At 41.6% G+C, this 18,361-nt stretch overlaps 1 protein-coding gene across 7 annotated transcripts in view; it reads right to left on the bottom strand.

Moving 5' to 3' along the window:
• Positions 1–2,334: 2,334 nt before the first annotated feature.
• ELAVL2 (ELAV like RNA binding protein 2) overlaps positions 2,335–18,361 on the bottom strand; it is a 74,551-nt gene continuing 58,524 nt past the window's right edge. For 2 of the 7 annotated variants that reach the window (XM_028129097.2, XM_028129094.2), the window contains exons 4-7: positions 13,809–13,962; positions 10,727–10,952; positions 3,272–3,310; positions 2,335–2,665 (exon numbers count right to left, since the gene is read on the bottom strand). In XM_028129097.2, coding sequence (XP_027984898.2) covers positions 2,335–2,665; positions 3,272–3,310; positions 10,727–10,952; positions 13,809–13,962 — 750 coding nt within the window. Of the gene's footprint in view, positions 2,681–3,271; positions 3,311–10,726; positions 10,953–13,808; positions 13,963–18,361 lie in introns of all 7 variants that reach the window. The other 5 variants (XM_028129093.2, XM_028129095.2, XM_054727510.1 and 2 more) reach the window with 4 other exon arrangements.

Raw genomic sequence — 18,361 nt, 5'->3', positions numbered from 1 at the left:
ACTGTACAACTTCAAATAAATACCAGCCTTACATTTTATTAAGTGCTCTGATAAACACTGTAAAGTGAAGCACAATTTGCATGCCCTCTCATCAATGCCTCGGTTTGCTACAGTAGTATAGGAAAGAAGCATGTAGATGCTGTTTTCCCGCCAGGGAAACCTTATTTTTTTTTTTTAAGTATATACATGTATTTTGTTTTTTAGTTTTTTAGCTTTTTTTTTTTTTTTTTTAAACGCAGAAGGTTAACTCTGACAATCTAAATGCACCTAAGGATATGAGAAAGTGCTAAGCCAATTGATCTCGGAATAGCATTGAGTGGGTCAGCATGAAAACTCGCTTATTCACTTTAGCACGCGCCTCACAGTATATGTACTGTACTATACTGAAAATTTTTATAACTACAATTTTAAATAATAAAAAATTAAACTCAACGCAACTGCAAAGATAATGTACAACTATGTTATGCATAGCACATTGCCTGTTCTAAGGGGAAGCATGTGAGCATCTCAGTTTATACAAAAAGCAGGACGTAACTATATAGTTCTCAGTGCATCCTGATGAAGGCGTTTCTGCCTTCAGCTTTTTTGAAAATTTATTATAAGCTAGATGCTAATCAGAAAATATTTTGTATTTGTTAAAATTTCTTTCATACATGGTAAAGACTTATTTTATTATTTTCCCCAAATAGTGGTTTAAGCATCATACAAAGTTAAATTTCAATAGCATACAGATATTTATGATTTTTGTATGAAAAATGTAAGGAAATTTGTTCAAAACCTATGGTTATACTCATTTTCTTTTTACCACAAACATATTTATAAATGAAAAGGTAGCATCACCATAAACAGCTGAAGCTAGACTATCTACAGACAAAATTAGCAACAAATCTGATGCACTGTAAATTCAAGTCCTCAGGACAACAAAAGTGATTAAGCAAGACCTCAAGTAACAATGTTAATGCCATTTACAAAGGAAAAAACGGATACAAAAACATTCAAATCCTGAACATCACTTGGCATGTAAGGGGAAAAAGAAAATCAAATTAGCTGAAAGGGTCATAAACACAAGGTCTTATTTACATTACACAAAGCTCAGGTGTTAGCCTTGAACAGAACTTTCAAAATACCTTCAAATATATCCAACTCAGATCACTTTTGCCGATTTGCTGCAGTACAAATCATGTGCAACATCTTTTTCCTTAAGACAAAACAATTCTTCAAACAATACTGCAAGTACATCACTAAACACCATGAGCTCTATCTGAAGGGATTTCTTTAGGAAGAACAGATTTTTTCCCCCATCTCTTGGTAATTTAAATTTCTTGCCTGCTCTTATATATTCTTTTGTAAATTTTTTTTATTTGTTTCAAAATCACAAATCAATGTGAGCCACCTATCACATAATAACCAGGATGACCAGACACTCCACTGGTGATTACAAAAACGAAACCAGCAGCCTTTGTTTCCCCCCACTGATTCTACTCCTTTCGTACAAAGATCTCAAAAGTATTTTTCTACATCATAAATCTTTCTAAATTTTCCAACCACTGCAAATTTCCTGGTAAATTTTAAAAGCTCACTAGGTGTCATATGAAGAGATTTCTCAAAGTATTCAAGTCAAAATATTTGTTCCAGGACCAGTAAAAAGTTTCTCCAAATTTTCTTTTTTATAAAAATAGATGCTTTTTTTTAAACCCACATCAAAGAGGCTCTTATCTCTTTGGCAAGGTACTGCTTTACGAAAAGTTCTCCAGTATTCTTACAATAAGCGTTTATAATGTAGCCCCCCCCTGCCCCAACCCAAATCATAATTATAAAATAAATACTGTTTGTAACTTCATAAATAAAAATGTAAACTTCAAAATACTTTTCTTAGACATAACAGCGATGCTTCAAATGTAAACAAAACACAAAGCTAATCAGAAAAAGAAAAAAAGGGGGGGGAAAAAAAGACACAACCAACTGAGGAATTACAACACAAAGCCTCCAGGTTTACTCACAGGTTCAAGGCAGTTATGTAAAAAGAAAAGAAATGTCATCCCTTAGCTGAAACACTTTAAAAGGTCCACCTTCTTCAAAGAAGGCAATAGAATGCAATGTGACAGGTAAAAACCCTGTACCTCTTGTCCATATTCAAACATAAAAGATATTTAAGAAGTTTTAATTCAAATACTAGCAATAAAAAATCTCACATATTTCTTAGGATGCTAAGTAGTCGTTTTTATCCCCATCTCAACACTGACTTACAAAGACATTTACTAATGTAGAAAGTTTCTCTTAACTTGCCTTTGTTGGGTAGTTTTCATATAGAAATGGACCGAGGACAAGAGCGCATTAGGCTTTGTGCGTTTTGTTGGTCTTAAAGGAGACCTGCAGTACTCTGTCCCCCAGGCGGTATCCATTGAGGCTCGCGATGGCCATGGCGGCCTCGTCATAGTTTGTCATAGTCACAAATCCAAAGCCTTTGCATTTATTGGTGTTAAAGTCACGGATGACCTTCACGTTGGTGACCGCTCCGAAAGGCCCAAACATTTGCCACAGGATACTCTCATCGGCGTCGGGAGCCAGGTTGTACACAAAAATACACCACCCTGTTCCTGGGTGCCCGGGGATATTAATTCCAGCCAAACTGGTCATTCCGTCAATGGTCATTGGAGAAAACCTACTAAACAAAATGGGAAACACGGACACACACACACACACACACACACACACACATACACACACACACAAACACACACACAACAGAAACAGGCTGTTACAGCAATGGACTGACTTCCTTCCCCTTTCCCAACCCAGAGCTTTAAGGAACTCCCCTCCCCCCACAGATGCATACAACTATTTGATGTTTCAACCAAAGTCTGTGTGTGGCTTGCAGCGACATGCTGTACTATCGAGGTATGAATACGTTATGGAATGGCCATTATATGCTGTATTGAATAGTATTGTCCACAATAGCAAAAAAATATATATATATTGAGAAGGGGCTTCAGGAATTTAAGCAGGGTTGGGGGAGGGGCGCAACACATATGTAAACATGCTATAACGTCGCAATGCAATATAAAATGAATAATGGGTTTTTAAAGACCGGGTGGCATCCAGTGATACAAAGATATCCCTTGAGTCAACCGTGCTTCAAAAGGCAGCTTTTCATTGGGTACGTACATGCAAAAGAAAACCCAACACAAACTGAGAAGAGAGTCACTCCCCAAATCAAAGAAACTAATCACTCAGGGAAGGGATTGTGAGCGTCATGAACCTCTATCATTACCTCTTCACTCCATAAGCCATATTGAGCAGATTGTCCAACCTGCAAAACACACATTTAGCAAATTTCAGTTTTTAATTGTTCCCCTTGATGTCCAAGAAAGCTGGGCTTGTTACTGCCATCTTCCAAGGGGATATGTGTATACTAATTGGATGGGACATCAAAAAGTGGGGCTTTTCCCAGAGAGTGGGTTCCCACTGCCACAAGACACTAGCTCTTCTGATGGATACGGTGTATCTCTACGAGGGCCAGTGCAACACAGAGAAAACACTGGTGGTCACTGAGGATGCTCTTCAGAGAGGAAGTGTGAAGGTGCCGGAGTAGTTAACACCTGGGTTCTCATCTTCTGCCAGGAGGTTCTGAGCGCTCCACATACACCTACACGTACTTAACACTACCTTCATTTCTCACAATTCTATTGTGCATGCTGAGACGCACATACAAGCTTAAGTGACTTGCCCAGGAGCACAGGACTAGTCAGGGGTGGCACTGATAGTCAAACTCTGCAGTTTGCAGGTGTCCATAAACTTCCCTTCAACCTCCCAACTTTGAAGGACTTTCATTTCTTAGAATCAAAGTGTGTTATAACAGGTAGAAAGGAGCTTCCTTATACACAGCCTCCGCTAAACCTCCCATTTCTCCCTGTGCTCAGCCAAGAACCAGAGAAAGAAAGACGAGAGACTCCCCACACCAGGGAGCTGTGCAGGGAGGAGTTCAGGCCCCGAGCTTGAGGCTTATTTTGCTACAAGGAGTGTAACCCTGCTCAAGGTGTAAGAAGCCAGGTGCAAACCAACCAACCAAATTGAACTTCTCTTAAATGTTTTAAAAAGCAAGTATTTGGGGTGAGTCAGTACTCTAATTTAGAACTCTCCACATCCCTTTCCTACTTCAGAAGTTAAATGGATTGTATAGAACTTGACTTAGCAGTTGCAAAGAGTTCCCAATGTCCACAATGCATACCAATTAATTACATGTGTTTAGGAGCGGTGGACACAACTTAATGCACTGCCCATGTAGCCACCCTTAACGGCCACAATGCTGGACATTCTCCACAGAAGACCTGGGTCCGGGGAATAATTTTACTCTTTTAATCCCTATGTGAAAGGTAAGTTTGAAATGAAATGTTTCACCCGTATGGTCTAACAGCCTTCAGCCTCAAGGGAAGCTCAAACTCACTTGAGAAAACTCCTTCTAGTGTTATAAAAGCCAAAAACAAAAACCACACCACCTCTCTTTCTGGTCTTTCAGAATTAGAAAAAGAATCTCACACATTCCTCTTCCCTATCACCCCTGGGCAATTGTGTGCTTTGTTAAAATGCAAATAAAGAAATGGACTGATGTAATGCAAAGTGTAAGGAGACAGAACAAATCAGAGAGACCAAGGATCCGTGTGTGTGTGTGTGTGTGTGTGTGTGTGTGTGTGTGTGTGTGTGTGAGAGAGAGAGAGAGAGAGAGAGAGAGTGAGAGAGTCTTGTCCCACCACCCTCTCATGACCAGGGATAGTTCATCCTCACTGTATCACTGATGCAGGAACACGGATCTGGGATCCTGCAGGTTTAACTGAATAAAAACGATCAGGCTACCAACATTATCCTTAACTGCTTAATCCAGAATAAAAGTAATCAGGAGAGCTGGCTGGGGAGCCTGTGTGACACGCATGGGAGAAAGCACATGTGTGGAGAGACTGCACAGGCGAATGGGCTTTGTTTCTGCAGAGGTGATGACTACAGTCTAAGATGCCATGTCTTTATACTCCAAAATAAAGGCCACAAATACCAGAAATAAAGATGCACACAAATCCCATCACCAACCATAAAGTAATAAGATACAGGTAATTTCATAAAATTGCTGGAATGACCAACAGAGAATGCATCTGGCGTGTGATACCTGTAGAACAGAACAGCATACTGAGATACTGAGGTCTCCTTCCAAGGTGTGAAAGGTCCAGAGGCAGAAGTAACCTTATTAATTCACTCAACTAGTTATATCATCTGTGCCCATTAACTGGGCCCAGGCAGGAACTGTTACACTCTGCCAACAGCAGCTTAGACACCAACCAAAGTACCGGGATAGACTCTCCTAAGCAAGCTTTCACTATCTTTAAGACAGGGTGGAAATCGAAGTGAATTATATGCGTTAAGGGAGAGAGAATTCATTCCCCACTCTCCACCCAAGGAATCTCCAGGGAGGAGGGAGGCCTAGGGCTTTTAGCCTAGGATCTCTGAGGACCCTCCCAGTGGGTCTCACAATTATCTGACCTGTGAAATCCTTTGTGATACCAGGACCCTCACTGATTTCTTTCTTTTTTTAATCCTCACCCGAGGATATTTTTCCATTGATTTTTAGAGAGAGTGGAATAAAGGGAGGGAGACACAGAGAGAGAGAAACATGGATGTAAGAGAGACCCATCAACTGGCTGCCTCCAGCACAGGCCCTGACCAGGGCCGGGGATGGAACCTGCAATCCAGGTACATTGCCCTTGACTGGAATCGAACCCAGGACCCTTCAATCTGTGGGCTGATGCTCTATCCACTGAACCAAACTGGCTAGGGCTCTCACTGATTTCTTTACTCAGTGCCCATTTTAGGAGAAATTTAGTTCTTTGAAACTTAAACCAATTTATCTGCCTCTACCTCTCCTTCTCCCCTCCCCTCTCCCACATCAACAAGGTATGCAGGGAGGACCACTGGACTTAAGAAACAGGACCTAGGTGATGCTGAGAACTCCTACCTGGGAGCAGGTGGGCCCAGCAGGTCTCTCTTCTCTTCTCTCTCAGTAACCAACACCCATGTTTCTCATGAGAACTGGGAGAAGGCACGGGGGTTCCATATGGGTACCACACACCCCAAGTCCTGCAGCAGCCGGCAAACTATAAACTAGACAGTTATAAGCGATCATGGCACACGCCACATCATGTTCTCTTGTAATGGCCTTGTTTACAGTTAGCTGAGACACAAGGACTGCCCCCCCCCCCCCCAATCTCCAGATTACACATCTTCTCTGGGAGATCATTTAAAAATGGAAGCCAATATTTAGTGGAGACCAAGTTAGTAAGTAGCCTCCAGAATGATCCAGGGGGTCTGTGGGATGATGTAGCACAGTGTGGCAAGCATCTATCAAGTATGTATTTTTAAACTTTAAAAATGTATTCTTCACTCATATTTAATCAGTGCACTACACCCAGTACCCTCACTTATTGCCCGTGCATCACATACTCTCCTGAGGGAAGATGGAGCAGTCCGCCGAGGGACAGGGCCACTCTCTCTCACCTAGCCTTCAGACTGGATACACTTTACAAATAACTCACTAAGTGGATCTGGAGGATTAGATACGCAAACCTAGCTTCAATGAAACTAATCCTCAAAGAATAGGTAGCTTCAAAAAGATTCCTGCGAAAACCACCACCATCATCACGATCCGAGTGAGGGTGACAACAGTAAGGGTCACCCACATCATAAGGAAGGAAAGGGAGGGCTGGTTAAGTCTTCTACTCCAAGTACCAACTGCATCAGGAGGTCAGACACAAGACAATCCATGTCGCACCTGAAGTCAGACCACAAGTTCAAAATTATGAAGATAATTTTGTGACTCTTGCTTTTAAAAGGTATATATTACCCATTAAGATATTGGTAAATGAAATATAAAGCCAGTCATCACAATTAGCAAGACCTTTGATATGTTTATTTCATCTTCAGCCTATTTTAATCTTCTATGTCTGATCAGGGTTTCTGAATGAATGAATACAATAGCACAAGCCCAGGTGCCTACAGTTTATGGAAAAATATATACTGTGGATATAAGAATACAACTCAGCCTATAACTAGGTAGTACTTCGAACAGAACCAAATATTAGGGAGAGCATTCCCATTTCCAAGCTAGGTGTTGATAAGTAAAGACTAAAATGAAGGTACCTGCCTAGTTTCCAACACATTTAGCTAACACACTATGGGAGTAAACACTAGGGCACACTATGACACACACACACACACACAAGTAAAAGAGAAAATTCAAAGTTGACTCAAGTCAAATAAAAATATAAAGAGAGATTACTTCCAAAGGATAAGAAAATAGAACTCTGGACCCTAAAAGTATCAGTTCTCAAAAGTGCTCCAAAGCACTGACCAAGATCTGCTTTGAGGTTAAACCATAAGATCACCAACTTACCCCCTTATCCAATTAGGTAGTATCATCTGTTCTCTAAGAGAGAAAATAATCATTCAGGAGAATTGATACTAGTTTCTCCCAAAAGGAAATTCTGATAATGCAACCAGCAAATGCCTTAAATGCAACTCCAGGGCTGATTTGAAAGGCTCCCTGAAAAATGCATAAAGGCTTATCGAAGCCGGCACACAAGCCATTAGACTAGATCACATTCAATAAAATTAAAGCTGCTCCACATGGAGAGAGAGGGAAAAAAATCTGGCTGAAAGTTTCATTCAGACACCATGTCCCAAGAATATACTTAAGGGGCTTAAATTACACTAGCCATCCAAATAAGTAAGAATGGTTTTATTCTGAAAACTGTAATCAATTAAATAAGCAATTTAGATCAGCAGTGCTCATGTGAATTCTTTCTAATGATTCATGTGGGTTGAGTCATAAACGTCACAAGCCCACTTTTTAAAAAAATATATTTTTTTACTGATTTTTTTAGAGAGAGACGAAGGGAAAGGAATATAGAGAAACATTGATGACAGCGAAACTTCATCAATCTGCCTCCTGCAAGCCCCCTACTGGGGATCAAACTGCAACCCAGGTGTGTGTCCTGACCAGGAACCAATGGAAAAAATATCCTCAGGTGATAATTAACAACAACAAAACAACCAAACACACATCAGGTTAAACCTGAACTCTAGGAATAAAGGCTCTCATTTCTCCTAATACTCCATCTAGACACATACCTTCGTTGAGCTCAAAGACTAGTTCAGAACTTACCATCTGGACAGAGGTTTGGGGGGGAATGGGAAGTGGAGTGATGGAGACAAGAGTTAGGAACATGAAATGACAATAAGATTCTGCCCTATTTTCTGAAACCAAATTTCCCTTACAGCAGACAACTCATTCCCTCACCCACTCAACCCTGAAACAAATGTTTATAGGAGTTAAGGAAAGAAAGATTTTCCAAGTTAATAACATATGGAGCTAAGAGATAAAAGCGCATAATGGGCACAAGGTATTTTAAAAGGTATTAAATTTGACCGTGGGAACATCCTATAAAACGTTACCCAACTGCAAATAAAAAGCAGAGAGCTTGCAGGCAGAGGGACTTGATCAAGGTGAGAGCAGATACAGTGGTTATCAACAGCCTCATATTTGAGTCACCAACATGCCTTGCCATTTCCATAATCAGGGACTCTCCTGGAGATCCTGTCACTTCAGTCCTTTTGCCCAATCTCTTCCTCAGGATTCAATCTTGATTCTAAAAACTTAGTTTTACTAAGTAATGACCATAAAACAAAAACCAGAGCTTAAATTGGAAACACCAAAAATAACAATTTAAATGAATACAGCTTCCTACTAACGTCAAACATGTTATACTCTCACAGCGTTAAAATCAACAAGTTCCAAAGAACTTGCCTCTCCCTGCCTAAGCCCCAAGGAGCTCTGACGTTAACGAGCTGGCCTGCCTAGGAAACACCTCCAGAATTCCTGCAAGCTCGTCTGTGCTAAATTTACAGAAAGCTATTCTTCCCTTAAGATGCCACAGAGGAATCCTACAGGCATAGCTAAAAAAAGAAAGAACGGAAGGCTTTGTAGGATCTCTTTCTCCCCAAGGGCAGCGGCATCAAGCAGGGCCATGCAGCCTCCCTCCAGCCCATCACCATACCACCCACCTCAGCCAGAGGGGGCAGTGTTTCCTTCCTACCAACGCTTTTTTTTTTTTTTTTTTTTTAACCTCACAAAGTTAAAGCGCAAAGTGAACACCAGGCTCAGTCGACTGGTACCCATTCACCCGGTTCCTAACAGAGCCTTTTCAATGTGTCACCTCTTCTCCCAGAGCAAAGCCACCCTCGGTAGGAAATGAACATAGTGTTTATAGCAATTTCTTTCCCAGACCTCAGATGACACAACTGTTATTTTTAAAGGGAGATATCTGACTGGTTTTTATTCCCACTTTCTTTTCAGCACTTTAAATACCTCAATGAAAAAAATGCACGTGATTACGCTTAAAAACACGTCACTCCTTATTAAGTTACATTTGTGACTATATCTTTGATAATTAACTATTCTGCCCCAGCAAGGAAAGGAAGAAAATTGATTTAAAATTGCACTTGTGATTTGAAAAAATAAATAAATAAATAGCACAGGGTTAGATGGCACTGTGGCTGCAGTACACAACGTGGCCACAAAGGATATTAAAAAACATTCTGGAAAATAAAAACCGAGTGACTGTGCCTTGTGCGCTCTGTTTCACATCTTAAAGTTACTGTTCTGCGCACATTCAAATTTAGGGAGGCTTTTTTAAATGACTCGTGGTTTGGTTGTTATCTCAGGATTAGAACAGAACTTCAAAAATTGTAATATTTCTACTTATCTATCAGACAGAGTATCTTCTCTGCGAAAGATGCATGAGCATTCGATGGACTTATACAGGGGTCTGAAAAGTACCACCCACAGGCCAAGTCCAGACACAGTCTGTTTCAGGGGAGTCCAGGAGGCAAATATGGCTTTTACATTTTTAAAGAGTTGTGTTTTTGTTTTGTTTTTTAAAGACATACATGCAACAGAGACCCTGACCCAAATAGTCTAAAATATTTACTATCTGGCCCTTTACAGTGAAGGTTCGCCAACCCCTATACAAATTTAAAGAGGGGAGAGGGACCCACTTGTAGAAACTTAATGTAGTCAAATAGGTTATATATCCTTAGTGGTAGACCTATTATAAACCAAAGTAACTGAAAGATCTTGACCTAAAATCAGAAACAGGGAAAAAAATATGTTATCAAGAAGAAGAAGAAGAAAAAAAAAAGGGGTGGGGGATCAAAAGCACTGGAAACAGTTAAGAAGAACCCAGTATTGAGTAGGTCAAGGATCCTCAATGTTGGCACTGCTGATGTTGGCAGCTGGGATAATCTGCGGTGTTGGGGGCTGTGTGTACATTACGAGATGTTCACCTACATCCCCCGCCTCTACCCACTAGATACCAGTAGCACCCTCCACCCAAGTTTCGCCAACCCTGCGCCAAGTGTCCCCTGATGGGCAAAATAACACCCCCCCACCCCCCTGTCCCCTGACCCGCTGAGGTTCGATGCTGTAGGTTACTGTCCCTTTGTCCCCACTTGCAATATTAGCAAAAGACACTATTCCCCAAGGAGGTTTACTCTGTGCCCTAAGGGAAAGAAGGAAAGCAGCAATAACAATAGTAGCAAACGAGAGATCCTGTTAATACAAGTATTGGACAGTGAACCTGAGCGTTCGGAGTTGAGTAGTCTGGCTTAAGAGCCAGACCAGACTTACCTAAAACGCTGTGCCTGCTGAGCTAATGGTCCCGGGTACCTTCTGTTTGGAGACTGGTACAGCTGGGAAAGGATGGCCTGATTGGTTTTTTGGCTTGGATTATTAGCAAACTTTACAGTGATTGGCTCTGTGGCACCAGGAGGTTTCTGGCCGTTTAGGCCTTTGATAGCTTCTTCTGCCTCAATCCGCTTGTCAAATCGGATAAACCCTACACCCCTTGATATGCCTATGGTAGATTTGGGTAAGGATTTGGGAAAGAGAGAGTGGAAAGAGAGAGGAGGAAAAGAAGAAAGGATAAAATTAATTTTTCCTTTTCAAGAATGTGTTTTCACCCCCACGTTACATCTGCCACAAAATCAGAGGATGAGACTTTTACCTTAACTTAGTAGTCATTAAGTCTAGAATCACAAGTTTTAATGCATGAAGCCACCTATACAATTTGAATACCCATCATCACAGACCTCCCGATACACTAACAAGAAGAGGGAACACACTGTACGTCCATGTTTTCTCTCCCTCCAATACACTCTCTTCAATAATGTCAGCTGCATGCCTGAGTTTCATTTTCCCAATTATGCTGCTGGACACACAGTAATGACGGGCACAGTAGCTCCATTTCTTGTAACAAGGAGAACAGAACCAGGCATTCGCTGAAAACGCTTTAAAAGCTATGCTAAAAATACATGCACAGTGGTAGAAAGATTTACTTCGGCTAAATTTTTAAATATAATTCAACTTAATAATAAAATATAAGGATACCGGTCCTTTAAGGAAAATGTCTGAAGAGGTTTTCCGGGTTCCCTGAGGCTTCTCCGCTGCTTTAGCCGAGCTGTGCTTTATATTAAAGAGGTGAAAGAGGTTTTAAAAATAAATAAAACAGAAGGGAAGCCTCAAAGCACCTGGCTTTAGCAGCATTACTCCTGAGCACGGAACGCCGCTCCCTGCCTCCCGCTGCTCCCACGTGGAGAGAGGAGAATGGGAAAGCGGAGGGATGACCTAATACCGGCCCAGCTTCTGAGAAATGGTAGGGGGAAGCCCAACGCGTTCCATTTAATTAGCTAAACAGGCCAGTGGGGGTGGCCGCGGCTGGCCGTCCGGAGATGAGCAGTTGCAGGGAAAGGAAACACTTCCTTGGCGAGCGAATCGGTACCAGCAGTACCAGCTTGGGACTAGTAGCCAGAAACGTCTGGATGATTCAGAGAATGTCATCGAAGAAAAGAATGAGAGGTTACTGAGAAAGATGGGCTGAGAAAACACAATAGACCGTCCTGATTTATGGAAACTTTGAAAACACATGCAGGTCTCCTTGCTTTACGGTCAATGGCTTAGAATTTTATTCTAAGGTAGGTAAGGGGTTTTTTCCCCAATATGCTTACTTCAGACAGCCCCTGTCACTTCACCTTCCCTATTTTAGGTATATCTGTTGCACGTTATTACCACCTGATGGGTGAGTAACAAAACTGCAAGGTTTTTCCTGTCAGGTAAAATGAATAGTTTTTGCCTTGAAAGCGTATGTATAAAGATGAAATGGTGAAATGACAGGGAATATATTCTTTTAGTTATCGACTTGCTCCTATTAGGAATTAGTAACCCCTGGGGCTTACCCATTCCATGAAGAAAACATCGGATGAGCATTGAAATGGCCTCTACACAGCCTGTCATCTAACCCAGGAGTCCTCACACCTGAGCAGGCGCCAAGCCCACCCTCCCAGTTTTAGGCATTGGGTTTTGGGTGGGGCGGCCAGGACTTCGTGTTTCTCACAATGTCCCAGGAGGATGCGGATGCTGCAGGTGCAGGACCACGAGTGAGAATCACCGCCTAAACCAGGTGGCAGGGCAGGTCCACCTGTGAGCCTGAGGACTCAGGACAGACTTGCAGGTCAGACAAGGCCCTTCTGTACCACAGGTGACACCTCCTCACAATCCACTGCAAAACCTATGGGTCATCCTCCCAAGCATGTACGTGATGGGAGCGACTGCTCTACACACACCAGCTCTTACGTGTGGTGCTTAGCCTCCTGTGAGTCCAATGAACAGCACAGGGGAGCTTAACATGGGTGGCTCCTGATCAAATTCAGATCAACTAACTGGTCTTCTCTTGAAGAATTAAACACTTGGCCTGATTTAATTCTGTGGTTAATCCGCCTCTTTTAAAAGAAACAAAATATGATACTCTGGTACAAAATATGATACTCTGGTACACAATCTCTAGTGGTATTGTCATTATAAGAAGAGGGAGAATGAAAGAGGGGAGAGAGAGAAGAAACACAAAGAAAAGAGGAAAACCTACTGTTTTCATTTTAAAAACCCACACAATCTTAATGTGAGTGCTTGAGTCTATGGCACTACAGGTGATTTCCCCCTCTTTTCTCTATTTTCAATATGTTTTAAATAGAATAAGTACTGCGCTTGTAATAGGAAAATATACCTGTACTTTATTTTTAAAATCCATAATCAAATCTGTATTGCTAGGTTTCAACTAAAAGCTTTCCAGAAGAGCTCCCTGGCATACAAAAGTTTTAATAAACATACTAGTCTTCTCATTTCAATCCGGCTAAAAGTTAACATCAGGCATAAAATAAATGCTTAACATTCAAAATTTCAAAGTCTTACACGTGCCTACACAACACAGCACGGGCCTGGAAATCAGCCTGAACAGCAATTTGCCAGCGTTGCTGTAGTATGACCTGTCCTTGGAGAACTGGATGCATGTTGCTGCACTGAACTACGCGTTTCACAAAAATAAAATTGCTTATTAGTACTTTATGAGGAGGATGGGGCCTTCTCTCACGGAGCAGCTTGGAAATGAAGATTACAGCATCTGTAAATTTATTACAGGCCATGAAACAGGCTTCAAACCTGCACCTTCAGGGTGGCACTGACTCAAGCTCACTCACTCCACTCCACAACCTATTTTTATCCATGCATATTTATGAACAATTCCAGCAGAAAATTGCATTTTCTGGCCCACATATACCTTTGATGTGTTCCAGAGGCAAGATTGCTGTATGGGAAGGCAGCACATTTCACAATCTGCCAGGCAGGAAGTGTGAAAGATTCCCCGGGGCGGCTGCCTACTTACCAGTGACCTGGTCAACTAGGATGCGAGAAGTAATAATGCGTCCGTATTGTGAAAAAAGCTGCTCCAACTCCTTCTGAGTCATCGTCTTCGGGAGTCCACTGACGTACAAATTTGCATCTCTGATAGAAGCTGAACTTGGGCGGGCATAGGAAACCTGGAAAGGGGAACAAAATCAGACGTTACATGCAAACTCAAGTACCTCCCTGCAGAACCTCAAAGGTGGCCTCAAGTGAGTGAGTGGTTTGTCCGTAAGGACCGTACCACAAACACTGAAGTTAAAGCAAGCCCAGCATTGACTGTTTTACTCAGTGCTGGAGAAATTCTAAACAAATGGGAAATGCCATCCCCCCTGGGTGGAGAGAATATTTTCCCCTAGATTTGTAAGTTTGAAAACAGACCAGTGATGCACACAGCACATGGCTACTTGTGCTTAACAGATTGTCCTCAGCTAGGGATTTAGGCTCAATCCAATGACTAAGCTTAAGGACTCTATAAAGTCATCTGATATTACTGTAACCTGTTGTCAATTCTCCCATCTCCGGGGGAGATGGTGCCACATTTCTAAACAATATACCCTGTTATCGTTAAGTATGTCCCTTTGATTACTCCAAAATAACTTTTTATCGCCTCTAAATTCCCAGATTTAAATATGTGATTGAGCTGTATCGCCTATCATCCTGTCTATTGTTGTCTTGCCCACAAGCTTTTTTAATCTTGATTTCAAAACATCTTAAATCTGTTTATTGACTTTACCTGCAATTTTATGTAACCTATCAAAAAGCTTCCCATCTTTGACATATAGTACCCCAAATCCTACTGGGATGGAAGAGAAAACAAGTCCAAGTTATAATCAACATTCTTTACTTAAGTTCACGCAGGGAGGAACTATGGCTAACTCTCTTATCTCTTATCACTGTATCCTCAATCTCCTGGCACATGGTAGATGCTAAAATATCTGCTGAGTAAAGCCAATGTAATACCCCATTGATCCGATGGGTCCACAGCAGCTTACGGGACCACAGCGTTTAAGGGACAGTTCATCAAGTCATCTAGACCTTACCCAAATTGTAATTGATTGCTCTCTGCCTATAAGCTATCCCTGCCAAGTTTTAGATAGCTGAGTCTATCTAAACGGTAAAAACTTCACATTATATCCCCTCTTCCAGATTGTTCATGACAAAGGCAAATGGGTCTAATTCTAGGACTGACTTACGGGGTACCGTGTTATGGTAACTTCTGCCTGCTTTCATCCATTAGTATCCACTTTTAATCTACTTCATTGCTTATTTTAAAAAAAAATTCTTTTCACCCTAACCGGTTTGGCTCAGTGGATAGAGTGTCGGCCTTCTGACTGAAGGGTCCCAGGTTTGATTCTGGTCAAGGGCATGTATCTTGGTTTCGGCCACATCCCCAGTAGGGGGTGTGCAAGAGACAGCTGATCAATGTTTCTCATAGATGTTTTGAACTCTCTATCCCTCTTTCCCTTCCTCTCTGTAAAAAATCAATAAAATATATATAAATATATATATATAAATATATATATATTTTTAAAAACTTATTGATTTAAACAGTCTTTGATATGAAATATTTTCTCCGTGGTTATTATGCTCATAGCTCTTTGTTACCTTTTTTTTTTTAAATTTCCCAGGGGGTTTAAAAAGCAGGCCGGGTTTAATACTACTTTAATAAAAGGTCTTGCTATATTTTATCCCTGTCCTAATAGTGTGAATACTCTTATCCTTCATTCAAAGTTTGCTTATTAACAAGCGAAAATACACCTGTTGTCCCAAAGGCTATATTAGCACTGCCCTGACCTACAGGCAAAAGGAGAAGATGAATAACTACTCATACGCTACTCTTTTTTCTGCCTACACCCTTAAGAACGATGAACTTGAGGAACAATGGACTTGGGGAACTATAATCGAAGTGAAAAATAACAAATGAAGGAAAATTCCAAGTGATCAACAAAGCAACGGAAATGGACTCTAGTCTTGGGACAGTGATAAACAGATATAAACATAAAGCCAATGTCTTCGTATGCAGTCAGTGAGGAAAGAACAATTCCCAATTCTCCGGGTAAGCTGGAATCCCACTGCTTGGACACCCCTGGTATCGAACGGTCTCCGGGGCTTTATTTCAGGGGCAGGGAGCTCTCAGCAAGTCAGCTGTCAGTCTGCTCCGGATCAGGTGAAAGAAGTGTTCCTTTTAGGAAGAGCCACTTCCCATGGGCAACAGAGTCAGCATCCTCTCAAAGTCAGGCGGCTAGCGTGCAATGGCTGATGAAGCAGGCAGCAGAGGCGGGCAGGCTCTCCAGGAGCTCAAACACGGCATGAAAAGTGTAACATAGTAGGTGTCAAGGTGCTAGCTCGCTAAGCAATGTGCCTGGCCTCAAAACTAGGCTCCCTTCATGATGGACAAATTCTTTAAGTCCATTACCACATAACTGTACTGGCTTTACGTGGTTATTAGGAATAATTAAATAAATAATCTCTAAAGCACATAAAATGCTGAGCACAGAGCCTAAAAGAACAATTCCCAATCCTCTGGGTAAGCTAGGTGACTATATTATAAGTATTATTTACCTCTACATGCACCTGAAAATGTAGGTAAGACCCAGACTACTAGACTTGGGAGTAACCTGAGCCCATTACTGTGCTCCAGAAAATTTACTCACGCAGTGACATTTACTGCTTTGTGCATTTCAGAGGAGTGTGGGTGGAGTGTTTTAAAAGTTATCCTAAAATATATTTAGGGAAACGGGTTTATATTTAGTGCTTATATAAAAGCTTTGAAAACATACTTGGGTCAGTTATGTTATCTGCTTTTATTTTTCCTTCAGTTCACATTGCTTCTTTAATTCCCAGCCTGTGCTGACTATATGGTCTTATTTTCTGTGTGCTTGATACATGCAGGGCCTTGATCCTGAAGAGCCTGCCCCTTCCTGGAGATAGTAAATGACTCCCCTGGTGAGCACAACTTTGAGATACAAACCAACCAATCCAGAGCCCACACTGCTATCTCCTTGATCTAACTCACCAAACCAATAGTTCCCCTGCCCTAAATCACTACAGGGCCAGGTACTAGGCAACTAGGAACCAGCCTGTAGCCCAGAGCTCTCCAAAATTATTCCAACTATCGAATGCTAACTTGACTCACCTTACTCTATCCTGCCTCACCCTTTCCTTCCACAGGAACCCCAGTGAAGGCTCGGGGAGGCTCTGCCCTCTCCCCTCTGACACCTGACTGCCCCTGGTGCTTCCCCATATGTCCCTATTTGGCATGTTGTGTCGGTTTCTAGACATTTGTGAATATAAACTTCTTTTATAACTATCATTTCTGCGTCTGCAGGTCTTATCATACCTGATTAACACAAATCCTGGGTACACTTTCAGCACATAACCATATTGTAAAGGCCCCAAGAACTAATAACAAATCTCAAAACAGTATTTTTTAGTAACTTTGTCAATGAACTGGTTCCAATCACCATAGGCAGGACAGGGGTACGAAATTGTATGCAAACTCGTGGAGGTGACAAACCCTAATCCCATTTCCCTTATAGTGAGGGGCTTCTGAGACTTCATCTGCCAAGCATTTTCAAATACAGTGATTTATTTGTGCCTCACAACAACCCTGTGAGGCAGGTAGGGCACACATTAGTATTTTATTGCTGGGGAAATAGGTTATCGACAAGGCAAATAACATGCCTAAGGTTACACACACGTGTTGAATGCTTGATTCAAATTCCGATCTTCTGACCCCATGTTCTTGTCTACTTGTCTGGTTTCTCAACACCACACAGTAGTAACTGGCTTGGTACACTTGTTCTGAGAGTTGAGAAAAATTAAATGTCCCTTGGTTGTTTCTTAAATACTCACAGAGTGAAAGTGAGCAGAGCAGAAAGCAAGATGGTACTAGAAATTATAATTAAGCCAAAAGTTACTTTATTTCATTTTCCATTAATATTTTTTTAAAAGTCACTTTTTCCAGGAAAAGGATGAGTGGCCACCAATTGCAATGAACTAGAGAAACTGCACATCGCTATCAGAATTTTGGAATTAGTTTTATTACTCTCTTATCTTTAGAATGTAATTAAGTGAGTAATGCAACACCCCCACTCCACCCCTGCCCACTTCCCGGAATTTTGTAAGGGCAACTGTCCCCCTCCCAGACCGTTATGCTGTGTTTCATGCCTGAAACTTGATTGTTTCTGGGAGCAAAGCGGCTCCCTTTCTCTCCCTCTAGCAAGGATAGCACTATAACCCACACCCTCCCTTCCAGGAAAATATGTCTTCTTCTCTTTCTTCCACCGTGAAGGATTATAAACAGAAACTAGACTGAGACCAAAGGAGGAAGAAGGCTGGCAGTAGGATAAGGACTTGCACCTCTGAAGGTCCAAATAAGTTTCCAGATCAAATTTTGCATCTGGCAACTGTCAGCTACCTTCCTTATTCTGACGCTTTCTGGGGCTCTGGAGTACGTACTGGTGCCTTGCTTTAATACCCACTGAGAGAACCACTCTTGGGCTACCTTACACCTCGAAATGTTGTCTATCT

Source organism: Eptesicus fuscus, chromosome 15 (assembly GCF_027574615.1).
Source record: "Eptesicus fuscus isolate TK198812 chromosome 15, DD_ASM_mEF_20220401, whole genome shotgun sequence".
NCBI lineage: Eukaryota > Metazoa > Chordata > Mammalia > Chiroptera > Vespertilionidae > Eptesicus > Eptesicus fuscus.
The sequence above is the reverse complement of the archived record's forward strand: the minus strand, read 5'-3'. Positions and strand labels throughout refer to the sequence as shown.